The sequence below is a fragment of the Paramormyrops kingsleyae genome, chromosome 5 (genome assembly GCF_048594095.1).
Source record: "Paramormyrops kingsleyae isolate MSU_618 chromosome 5, PKINGS_0.4, whole genome shotgun sequence".
NCBI lineage: Eukaryota > Metazoa > Chordata > Actinopteri > Osteoglossiformes > Mormyridae > Paramormyrops > Paramormyrops kingsleyae.
This window is the reverse complement of record NC_132801.1, coordinates 2713308-2725846: the sequence shown is the minus strand read 5'-3', so window position 1 is coordinate 2725846 and position 12539 is coordinate 2713308. Positions and strand designations below refer to the sequence as shown.

Sequence of the window (12539 nt, the reverse complement as noted above, 5' to 3'; positions counted from 1 at the left end):
TCATTTCTCACGTTTTTTTAAATGCTGGATGTTAGAGCTACTCTTCTTCAGCAGATCCTCCTCTTATCAATCAATCCCCAGCCCGCAGTCATTGCCACTTCCCAGACTAAATAAATGACTGTATACAATCATAGACAGAAATTAATCTTCAAAGACAAGAAAAGCAGTGTAAGTATATGTTTTACCTCCTGCTTAATGTGTAAACTCTGAGGCTCTTAAAGAGCACAGAGACCAACTGCGACTATCATTCGCCACGTGAGGAGCTGGAACACACTGACTTTCAGTGACGTCTCACACACAAATCGGTCTTTAATAACTATTTTGCGCTATTAATTACTTAAACATATAACATATAAGGCAGTTGACACCTGTTAGTCACATCAAACTGTAAGACATAATAACTCTATTAGATGAGTTTAATGGTCCAGATGGAAACTTCATCTATTGTAGTGGCCAAAAAGTGAAATTTTCTGTGCGTGTGTGGTGTGACTTTCCCTGTCAAAAAAAGTGAGAAAAGCAAAACATACTAATTTAGGTGGATGTATATCAAACAATCATGCAACACAACCAATGTTACAAATATACATTTCTTTAGTGCAATTTCTGTTTTTTTGTCCAAAGTTTAACTCCAATTAATTTTAAGTTTAATGATATTGGGTGTAACATTTGAGTTGGCAGAGCACAGACTGCGCTGAGCCGGAGGACAGTCAATGAGCACTTTCAGATGTAATACAGCTCAACATACATTTTTATTGGTGACGGACTAAATGACGCCTCATAAACCATTTGCTGTAGAGAGGTGCAGTAAAAGTACACTGTACACTGTAATTTTATTCAGCCTGCATGAACCAAAGTATGCAGCAGTTCAAAAACATAAAATACATGTGTTTATTTGTCAATGTAGAAAATGTGGATGGAATCACAGAATCTAGACAGATAAAAAGGAATTTACAGTAAAGTGTGAAATATCATGGTTCTAATTAAATCATTTGTCATGTACACTACTCACAATAAGTTAGGGATATTGTGAGAGACTTAGTGGATGTCATACATACGGTGTTTGTTTCACTTCAGACATTTTTGGGATAGGGAGGCAATTGTATTGGGGTGATAGACACACCTCATTTTGTGTTTTCCATGTAATGGTCTCATTGTGTACAGGTGTGCCTTAAATTGGGGCCAATACCAAAAGACAACCCTTTTCAATGTGGCATCAATTTCAACATTCTGTGGGTATAAAAAGCTGGAATTGTCAGTAAGTCATTCCAAGTTCATCATTCAAACAGCCATGAACACACGACGTCACTTAACGGACGAGCAGCGCCACCTGGCCATGGCGCGCCTTCGGGTCGGTGGCAGGCAGTCAGATGTTGCTCGTGAACTTGGTGTGTCTCAAAGTGTCATCAGCAGACTTGCATCAAGACACAGAACTACTGGCAGAGTTCATGACAGACAAAGGAGTGGAGCCCCACGAGTGACAGACCGCGGCGATGACCAGTACCTAAGGACCTATGCACTCAGGCATCGTTATGCAACCTCAGAGACTTCATAGAACCCATCATCATCCCCCAATTCCGCCAGCACACCCCCAACTTTCTGTTCATGGATGATAATGCTCCACCACATCGTGGCAGAATTGTCACAGCTCGACTTCAGGAGGTTGGAGTGCCTCATATGGTATGGCCATCAATGTCCCCTGACCTGAACCCCACAGAGCACGTCTGGGACCAGTTGAAGCACAGACTGAATGATCGTACCCCACCCCACGTGATGTTGCCTCAGAACAACATCATGAGGCTAGTGAGGAGCATGAGACGTCGCTGTCAAGCTGTCATTGCGGCAAATGGTGGAAACACCCGCTACTGACATTGTCAATTGTTGTTATTTGGGGCTGTCCCTGTTATTGTCTAAATTTTTGGGGTAATAAATATTAAACTAATGAAAATGGTGTTTCTTCTCATACATTAATAGTAATATCAAAGGGAACTTTTACTTATTTCATTAAAATTCAGAGCAAATAGGAAAAGCACTCATGTAAATAACAATATCCCTAACTTATTGTGAGTAGTGTGTATGTGGACTCAGGTGGCATTCAGCAGTGATACTCCACCAGACCAGCAGAGGGCAGATGTACTGCATGAAACACCAACACAAACAGTGTAGTGAAATGGATAAACATTATAAACGGTTTTAAAGTTGTTAGTATAGACTTGGGCAGTATTAAGGCAATATGGTTTATCGCGGCATTTTCAAATTTGAAATACTTAGGACGAAATTAGCCGGGACCCCCCCCCCACACCAATGAATTTTATTGGCAGGATTTCAAAATGCCTGAATTGTGCATTTGAAAATACCATATGGGGAGGCATGGTGGTGCAGTGGTTAGCGCTGTTGCCTCACACCCCTGGGACCTGGGTTCGAGTCTCCGCCTGGGTCACATATGTGTGGGATTTGCATGTTCTCCTCATGTCGTCGTGGGGTTTCCTCCAGGTACTCCAGTTTCCCTCCAAAGACATGCTGAGGCTAGTTGGCGTTGCTAAATTGCCCTTAGGTGTCCATGTGTGAGTGAATGGTGTGCGAGTGTGCCCTGCAATGGGCTGGCCCCCCATCCTGGGTTATTCCCTGCCTCGTGCCCGTTGCTTCTGGGATAGGTCTTGGTCTCAAGACCAATTTTTTGTGGTCTCAGTCCTGTCTTGGTCTCGACTCAAATTGGTTTTGGTCTTGTCTTGGTCTCGACTCTATTTGGTCTCGGTCTTGGTCTCGGACATAGCGGTCTCGATGGGATGGGGAAAAAAAGAGAAAACAGCACATCCTCACAGAACAGTATCATTATTTATTACGCGCCTCAATTCAAATGCAACCAGTCAGATGCATCTATTTTAAAAACGTTACATTTTATACCTTTTCTCAAGGGACACTGCCAGTGCTTCACAGTCCACACACATCATACACATCGCATCATAGCGAATTCGGCAAAGAAATGTCCGAAAATGTCCGCAAAGTCTATAGCATAGTTATAATTCAAATAAATTACGTATTTTACATTGATTAGAAAGCACAGAGTCTTGGAGGTGCAAGTCAATCTGGAGGCTCATTCTCTTCAATTCAAAGCAAAGGATCATTACATAGCTGTATTCATAGCTTACCCGAGGCCTCTCTCCCTGGTATAAGAGACTTAATATGAACATCTTTCTGGTACATCCCATCTCTTTCCCTTGACGAGGTCTGATAAAATGGTTATAGGAGAGGATTGCTGAGAATATTATTTTCCATCAGGCCTCGTAACTATGACAAATCTGGGAGATTTAAAATGAGAGACATATGGACATATGGACAATATAATTGAAAAGATAACATGAATTTGATTTAACGAGTAATGACACTTTACAGCAATGCCTTTTTTCTCTACAGTTGATCTGAGTAATGTGATGTCAATTCTAGCCCTAGTCTGTTTTCGGTCTTGGTCTTGGTCTCGCATTAGTGTGTCTTGGTCTTTGACTTGGTCTTGGTACCCTCAAGTCTCGGCAGTGTCTTGGTCTTGATACCCTCCGGTCTCGGCAATGTCTTGGTCTCGGTTTAGGTGGTCTTGACTACAACACTACCAAAAACACAGGTGGGAAAATTTTGTATGAATTGGCCTTTATGCTCCCCCCAGGTTTGTCAGAAGTCCACGATAATTTCTTTCTTCTTATTGATGCTGAGCAGCAGATTATGGGCCTTGCACCACTCCAGCAGCTCGCTTGCCCCCTGTGTGTGTGCAGACTGGTCTCCATCGCTTATGAGGCCCATCATGGTGGTGTGGTCTGCATACTTTATGATGTGGTTAGAGGTGGTCCTGGCAGAGCAGTCTGATGTCAGCAGTGTGAAGATTGGGGGTCTGAGGCAGCAGTGTGAAGAGTGGGGGTCTGAGGCAGCAGTGTGAAGAGTGGGGGTCTGAGGCAGCAGCCTGGCAGGTCCTACAGGAAGCAGCACCCCAAAAGCCAGAATACTTAACATAACTGTGTACTTAACATGCTTCACAGGTATTGGGAGTTCAGAAGGACGACCCCCAAGTCAAGTCTGTTTGTTCACAGAGTGTCACATGTAATACAAAATATCTACATGGAGTGTAGGCAAGTATTCTAACCCCATAGTTCTTTATTTCCAGGGCTGGTTACGAATCGTTGCCATCTTCTTGTGCCGGAAGTCCTGACTAGCAGAAGCTGGATTCTGTTATGTAAGCAAATGCATTGTGTTTTTATCACAGAAACAATGGCTATTTGGAAGATTCTAACAATTTTCCATTTGAATGGACTTCAGGGTACAAATCAGCAGGTTAGAGACATGTACTGTACCTATGACTGGCAGAATGATCATATCACTGTCGGCCCTTCAGCAAGACCCTTAACCCCAACTGGTCCACAGATGCTGGCTGACCTGCTCTCTCATGCTCACCTGTACGTCAACTTGGATAAAAGTCTGTTAAATAAATTAATGTAATGCTCTACTCCTTATGTTTTGTAGTGCTTATATATCAACATATTAAGGGTGTCACGTTTTCGATTTTAAATCAAAATCGATCGAAATTCATGCTCAATCTCGATTATCGAATCAAAAAATGGAATCGTCGATGCTGCCACGCCCCCATGTCACGTCAGCTTGCCTTGCCAAGTGAAAAAAAAAAAAAACACGCTTGTTGAAGTGCTGCGAGTCAACCTAACAGCTACAACAAACAGCCAAAAGATAGCATGACAACTGCAGACGAACAGACAAAATGCAACAATTCCTGTAACAACTGATAATGCAAAGAACATTGTCAATGCCTCACATGCAGCTGGATTGTCTCCACACATTGGATGTTTTGCCCACACTGTGAATCTGGCCTCCCAGAAGGGTTTGGGAGTAAAACAGATTTCCCGTCTTTTGGGCAGAGTCAGGAGGGTGGTCACTTTTTTCCACAGAAGCACCACTGCAGCAGCCGTCTTAAAGTCAAAACAAAACATGCTTCAGCTTCCTCCTCACACGCTGGTTCAAGATGTCAATACAAGGTGGAACTCCAGCTATGACATGATCACATGCTATTTAGAGCAACAAGCTGCTATCTATTCTGCACTTGCAGAAAAAGACATAAAAAAAATGCTAAAGACCTTATCACCCTCTCTGATCAAGATGTGACTGTTCTGGAAGATGTATGTCAGGTACTGAAGCCCCTGAAACAACCTTGATGAGTTCCGAATAGCAGCCTACTGTGTCTATGGTCATGCCCCTACAACACACCATCCTGGCATCTTTGAAACACAGTGACACAGATTCAACGATTGTAAAGGATGTTAAATCTGCTATAGAGGCAAATTTTAAAGAGAGGTATTCAGACCCAAGACTTCAACAGTTCCTGAATGAGAGCACTGCCTTGGATCCTAGGTTTAAAACTTTACCCCACCTGGATGACATATCTCGGAATGAGATCTTCAATTGTCTGGAGGAGAAAATCTTGCAAGAGCATTCCACACAGGTATGTGATGCTAATAGGCTAATGTGATTAAGTTAAAGTAGTTTGTTTTTTGTATTTACATAATTTCACATTCATAATATTTCATGAATAGGACTAATCACAATATCCTTTCTGTTTGTTGTTGTCACACTTAAATATAATTTCTGCCTGTTTATTACCTTAAACAACAGTGTTTTGTGTGTGACTATTTCAATCTCATGCCTCAGGAGAAGGATCCAGCCAAAACCCTGCTGAGGATACAGTCACTGTAGCAACCAGTGGAGGCAGCCCCCCAACAAAGAGAACAGCACTCAGTGAACTGTTTGGTGATTTTTTCAGCACAGCCTCCACTGCATCATCATCAAAAACCAAACCATTGCCTGATGTTGTAAAAGACGAGACCAGCTATACAAAATGGTTAAAGTAATTTCTGTGGATTCAAATCCACTGAAATGGTGGAAAGATAATGAGAACCAGTACCCAAATTTGTCCAAGCTTGCCAAACGTTATCTTGCTGTACAAGCAACAAGTGTGGCAAGTGAACGAGTGTTCTCATCAGCTGGGGACATTGTGACATCACAAAGAGCGGCCCTCTCCACAGAGAATGTGGACATTCTCATTTTCTTAAAGAAGAACATGAAACAAAAAAAAAAAAACATCTGCCCATATTCATGTATGTAAATAGTTAATATTTTTGACAGTATTTTTGCAATATTTTTAGCAGTTCTCTTTTCATATTCCTCTTTAACAAGAACTTGAAACTGCAATTTTTTTTTTGTGAACTTGAATGTCATCATCTGTGAAGAAAACTGCAGTTACAAAAGAGAAATTAGATGGCAGGTTATTTTGTATAAGTTTCCAATTGACTGAAGATATAAGTTATTGTTACATTATATTGTTAATAAACATTTTAAATTTGACAATGTAGTGTGTGTGTCACACCAGCGACAGCGAGCGACCACGCCCCCCTTAGCTAAGCCACACCTCCCTTCGTTATATAAACCCCGCACGACCGTCGTTCAGTGCGAGGTATTGTATTATGCAACTTCCGAGCAATTCTCTCCTTTGTCTGTGTTCCAGCTCCGATCCGCCCGACTCTTCTTGCCCCCACTTCCCGCACTGCCTGCTCCGTCCCACTCCGATCTGACTAGCCCTGATTTTCCCTCGTGTTCTCTCCCGGTGTCTCCCATCTACGTCTTCGGACTGACTCCCCGGCTCCACGACCTCCCTGCACTCGACCAAACTACTCCTACGGCTATTCCTCTTGCTTTGGTATTTTGTGTTGGACTGATTTCGGTTTTGACCCTGCTTGTCTTTCGATCTCCCCTGGGGACTGCCCCGAATAAAGACTGTCAAGCTCTACCAGAGAGTCGTGGTGTTACAGTGTGGTAAATTGCGAACAAAGGTCAGATATTATTATATTATTATATAGTGTGTGCCGTAAGGCACAGAAACTACAGAACTTCTAATGAGCAAGATATGCAAATATCCACAATGCAAATATTCTAATCAGCCGAAAGTGCAACATTAGAGACCATGGAGTGGTGGCATCTGCCAACAGTGAATAAAAAATGGGTGTTTGTTTCACTTCACAGTTACTTTTTTTTGCCAACCGATAAAATGACGTATAGCACAAAAACCTCAGTAGATACAACACAGACACAGAGAGCACAGTGAGGAAGCCAGGAGCTGCAGCCATGTTCAAGGAGAACATCTATGCAAACACGAGCAACACTACTGACCAGATCAGGAAGAGGAGCAACACAACTCAATGTCCAGGTAAAGAGATAAAAGCAAATAAAGCAATAAGGGGGATGATTTAATGCACCTTCATACAATCAGATAAACTGAAATAGACACTTTAGAACTAGAAAAGTTACTAAACTCACTTCCATATGGATGATAAAAGTATTAGATTCGACACCAACAAGGTGGAAGCCAAGTGAGTGTGTATGAAGGTAAGCTAGTCATGCCTGCTAGGTTCTTAAGAAAATGTTCAGTCTGAAGTGAAACACACCATCTATCAGGAAACACAGCGGCATCGATCACTGTGGAAGTGTGTCTCTGATGCCTTGTGTTTTCCAGTGAGCCTCAGCAATGTAGCTGTTTGTGTTTCCCAGGATCTGAGTCTGCAGGGAGACGAGACCACAGACCGGCTGTAGTGTGTCTGGGGCTGCTGTGTTTCCTGCTGCTGACGGCCCTCATAGTGCTGGTTGTTTACCGTGAGTCTGTTAATACTGTGATATTACTGCTAGTGTCCATCAGCTGGGTGAGTTAGGTCACTGTCTGTCTGCTGTGAGTCTGGTAATACTGTGATATTACTGCTAGAGTACGTCAGGTAGGTGAGTTAGGTCACAGTCTGTTTACTGTGAGTTTGTCAGTTCTGTGATATTAGTGCTAGTGTCTGTTAGCTGGATGAGTTAGATCACTGTCTGTCTACTGTGAGTCTGTTAATACTGTGATATTACTGCTAGTGTCCGTTAGCTGGATGAGTTAGTTCACTGTCTGTCTACTGTGAGTCTGGTAATACTGTGATATTACTGCTACTGTCCATCAGGTAGGTGAATTAGGTCACTGTCTGTTTACTGTGAGTTTGTCAGTACTGTGATATTAGTGCTAGTGTCCATCAGCTGGATGCGTTAGTTCACTGTCTGTCTACTGTGAGTCTGGTAATACTGTGATATTACTGCTAGTGTCCATCGGCTGGGTGAGTTAGGTCACTGTCTGTCTGTTGTGAATCTTTTTACTGTGTTATATTTACTAGTTTCAGTTAGGAGAGTTAGGCCATTGATCAGTTTGAATGTTTCAGTAAAATGGTCTATTTTTCCTGACAGATAGCAGAGTTATTCACCAGGCAGAGACACAGCACAACAACCTGAGAAAAGAGAGAGACCAGCTACTGCTGAATTACAGCCTGCAGACTGCAGAGAGAGACCAGCTACTGCTCAATTACAGCCTGCAGACTGCAGAAAGAGAGTTTGATGAATACAAAAAGAGTGAGTGCAGTTTCTTTGCCTTAGATAACTAAATTTAAACCGAAGGGGAGACAAATAAAAGTAATGTGTTTAAACATCTTAAAAGAACAACAAATATGTCTAACCTTAACTCAGTGTGTGTGTGTGTGTGTATGTGTGTGTGCGTGTGTGTGTGTGTGCGTGTGTGTTTGTGTGCGTGCGTGCATGTAAACATACATATGCTATGACTTATCTGAGGTTCTCAGCAAACCCATACTGACAGTCACAGCCATCTTTAAGACCAAGCTGTGTCTCTGGACCGCAGATCATGTCTGTCCATCTGGCTGGAGGAGACTCAGCACAAGCTGCTACTACATTTCCACTGAGAAGAAGAACTGGAATGACAGCCGACAGGCCTGTATGCAGTCAGGAGCCGACCTGGCGATCATCAGCTGCAGAGAGGAGCAGGTGAGATATATATATACATTTAAACGGTATATATACTGTTACTACATTGTTGTCTATACAATCTGTGGTATATTATAATAAGGTGTAATGTAAATGTTAGTCACTTCAATGTCGTGCATTGTAATAAAACAGAAAATGCAGTTGCAAGCCAGGAGAAGGTCCATTTGTTATTTGTCCATAACTTCTGCTCTTGAAGTGATTTGCCGCTGGCTGTCCAATTAGCTACCAGGACAAACCAGAGGCAGAGAATCGCAGTCATTTACAGTCCAAGGTCACCTTTACTTTCTCAAAATAAATAACTTTCATAAAGGGAACTTTCACTAATTGTAATATTTCTTAAACTTCAGATCTTTCTTGAAGGTCTGTCTGGATATTTCTGGATTGGTCTCAGTGAGAGAGAGAGAGAAGGAACCTGGAAATGGGTGGATGGAACAACATTTCCTGTAGATGAAGGGTAAGACCAGCCTGAGCACAATTACAGAGAGACGTAGAGAGAAAGGCCAGGATCAGCATAAGTACACAGACAGACAGTGAATGATCTCATTCATCAATCTTACAGCGAGACTGACTGGAGAAGAATTAACTGAATAGTTTGGTACTTTAAATCCTTCTGCACACAGCTGTTACACTGTACAGTGCTAACTGGTATAGCCAGTCCCCGGGTGAAGAATGACTGACTTACAGACAGCTTGTACTTACAACCTGGCTGCCATAAGGCCTATAAAAAATTTGGGTTAAATGGAGTGGTGTGTAATATAGAATACATGCACTGCTTTGTCACACTCATGCAAACATCCGCTCATCCGCTCGCCTGTCCTGCCAGTCCAGCCCGGCTTGCCAGTCCTGGCCGCGGCTCCGGCTGCACCGCCTGCCGCCACGCCCCCTGCTTTGCCTGAGCCTCCACCCTCAGGGACCTCCCTCTTGACTCCCTCGCCCTTGCCCCGACAAGGCCGACACCCCCCAGGACCTCGCCTTTCGGTGTCCTGGAAGGGACGGGGACATAGGCTCGCCCGTTTGGCCCCTGGCTGTGGCTAGGTGGCTGCCTGCGGGTCCTCCGGCTAGGGGGCGGCGGTCTCCGCCGGGTCCCCCCCTGGTTCCTCGGTGCCGGTCCTCAGTCCCGCCTCCGGCTCCGTGTCGGCCGCCTCCGGGCTCCCCTGCTAAGGCTTGGCGTCGGACGGCGCCTTAGCTTGTCTTTTGTATTTAGTCCGAGTCTCAGTCAGTCTTCCCCAGATCCGTCATTGTATTGTTTCAATGTTTGTGCCTGTCAGCCATCCCGTCGTTAATAAACCCCGTCTGTCCGTATTTACGGCTCCATTCGCCTGCTTTCCGGCTCGCCTGATCCCAATCGTGACACTATGTTGTTAAAATAGGCAGATGTGATAAAGTAAATGCTTTTTAACTTGAAAGTAACCAGGGATGAATATACATTTAGTTCTTCCACATGCATTATATTTATGTTAAATTTTGAAAATTAATTAGAGTGAAAATAATTCACTGTACATTACGATGCTAACTTGGAGTAATCTAATGTAATGTCACAAATTACATTTTAGAGCATGTATTCCATAATCTGCAATGGAATACATTTTAAAAGTCAGCTTCCCAGCAATGTACACAGTACAGCAGTATAATATCTACACCACCCCACGCTAAGTAACACTTCTAATGAATAATGTTACCTACTGAAAAATAAGTTTCTTATATGATAAACTCAGGTAACCATTAACACTGCACTGTCTCTAGGTACTGGGCATCAAAGCAGCCTGATAACTTCAAGGGAAAAGAAGACTGTGTGGAGTTCAGTACCGCAAATTCTGTTCCTTTTCAGAGGTGGAACGACCGTCCATGTGATGATGTTATACAATGGATTTGTGAATCCGTAACCAAGTGTTAACCCACAAATTGAGAGTCTCTCCATCACTCACTGTTATTATAGATTGACAGTCAGGGTGAAATGTTTATTTTCATTGCTGTCGAGAAGAAGTAGGTTAATCTCAGCTCTTCTGCAGCAAGAAGAAAAGTTTTTTTTAAATGTTTTCCGTTATATCCTATAATACTCATGCTTTTTATTCAAATTTAATATTGTAGATCATGGTTTGAGTGATTATTCATATTATTCATATGTTGCCATTGTCATTTATATTTTTTTAGAACTTTTTATACTCACTTAACCCTTTACCTGCTGCACCGACCTCTTATTGTGTAGCATCCTCTTCTGCTTCTACATGCAGTTTATCATATGACAGCTCACAGGTTCAGAGACGCCTTTCTGCACGTTACTGCTGTACTGAGCGGTTATTTCTGTGCTGAGCTGTGACCTTCCTCTTAGCATTAATGAGTTGACTCTTAGTCATTTTTTACTTTTTATAACTTTACCCCCAGTTTCTCTTCTTCTTTTTTGTAACAGAAGCTTGGGGCTTACAGCCAATCAACATGTCAACAACCAACACCTTCTGTTTCCCCCCACCCCTACATAAACACCCACCCGCATTTGGTACACAGCTCTCTTTTTTTCTCTGTGCAACATCCGGTCCATATATAAACTACATTTAATCAGTTTTGTTCCTCACATGGTTGTAAATTGCATAATAAATGAAATAAAATAAAATAAAATAACAACCTAAATAACCTCTGTCTCTTTCCTGACAAAACCACAGTCAGAGATATTGTGCCAAAGTCTGGGTCACATTAAGTCCAGCTGTTCTCCTTTGTCCTTCCTCATTAACACAGTGTACCTACTTCCACGCATCTATCTCCCATAATACAGGGTGGGATGTGTCTCAGCAGGTTAGGTCTCTGTTCCTGTCATTGGAAGTTCCCTGGTTCCAGTCCAGTCCTCAGCAGAATAGTTACATCTGCATTGGATCCTTGACTAAGGCCCTTAACCCTGAAAAAAATGCTCAAGGGACCTTCAAACCCAAGTTTGACCCTCAACTATACATACAGGGTCATGCATAAGTCTTCCCCCTGAGGCCATTCCACATGCTGTCATTGTCACGCCCTCCCTACCTGCCCCCCCCTGTTTAATTAACCTCCTTTGGAAGATCAGCGATGACCCCTGATGTCTGGGGTGAAAGTTGCCCTCTTAATCATCCACTCAATCTAACTGCTGAATTCCCCCCTGCCCCTTTACCCCCCTAGCTACTGTATGTTGAGCAGAATGGCTGCTGTCACATCATCACATCACATGGCCCGCTTCAGTCACCTTAGGAAGTGAAGACACTGCTGAGCCTTCTTGGTGATGGAGGTTGTGTTGGTGGTCCAGGTGAGGTCATCTGAGATCTGAACTCCCAGAAACTTGTTGTTCTTAACAGCCACCGTGGAGCCGTTGATGCTGAGTGGTGTGTGGATGTGGGTGGAGCAGGATTCCCTGAAGCCGATGATCATCTCTTTAGTCTTGGCCACGTTCAGTGACTGGTTGTTCTCACTGCACCAGACAGCCTGGTGTAGAACATCTTCTCTGTATACTGACTTGTCGTTGTGGCTGATGAGCCCCACCACAGTCGTGTCGTCTGCAAACTTGATGATGTGCTTAGAGCTGTGTGTGGCAACTGGCAATGAAGTCGTGCGTCAGCAGTGGGAACAATAGTGGACAGAGAATGCAGCCCTGAGGAGCTCTGATGGTGCTGGAAATGTCAGGCCTCTCT

At 43.3% G+C, this 12539-nt stretch overlaps 1 protein-coding gene and 1 long non-coding RNA gene across 3 annotated transcripts; one reads left to right on the top strand and one right to left on the bottom strand.

Annotated features, from left to right (window-relative positions):
* Nucleotides 1-2849: 2849 nt before the first annotated feature.
* Nucleotides 2850-4633, bottom strand: LOC111837642 (uncharacterized). 2 transcript variants are annotated; one of them, XR_002836698.2, is made up of 3 exons: nt 4335-4633; nt 4127-4209; nt 2850-3956 (listed from the first exon to the last, which is right to left on the bottom strand). It is a non-coding gene; the product is annotated as an uncharacterized lncRNA (long non-coding RNA). The 2 variants fall into 2 exon arrangements; XR_011991856.1 differs by having other exon boundaries at nt 2850-3598.
* A 2497-nt stretch (nt 4634-7130) lies between these two features.
* Nucleotides 7131-11430, top strand: LOC111837653 (C-type lectin domain family 4 member E-like). The gene is made up of 6 exons (XM_023799893.2): nt 7131-7249; nt 7591-7692; nt 8305-8466; nt 8750-8892; nt 9240-9346; nt 10636-11430. The coding sequence occupies exons 1-6, from the start codon at nt 7168-7170 to the stop codon at nt 10784-10786; spliced, it is 747 nt and encodes a 248-aa protein (XP_023655661.1). The 5' UTR covers nt 7131-7167; the 3' UTR covers nt 10787-11430.
* The last annotated feature ends 1109 nt before the right edge of the window (nt 11431-12539 follow it).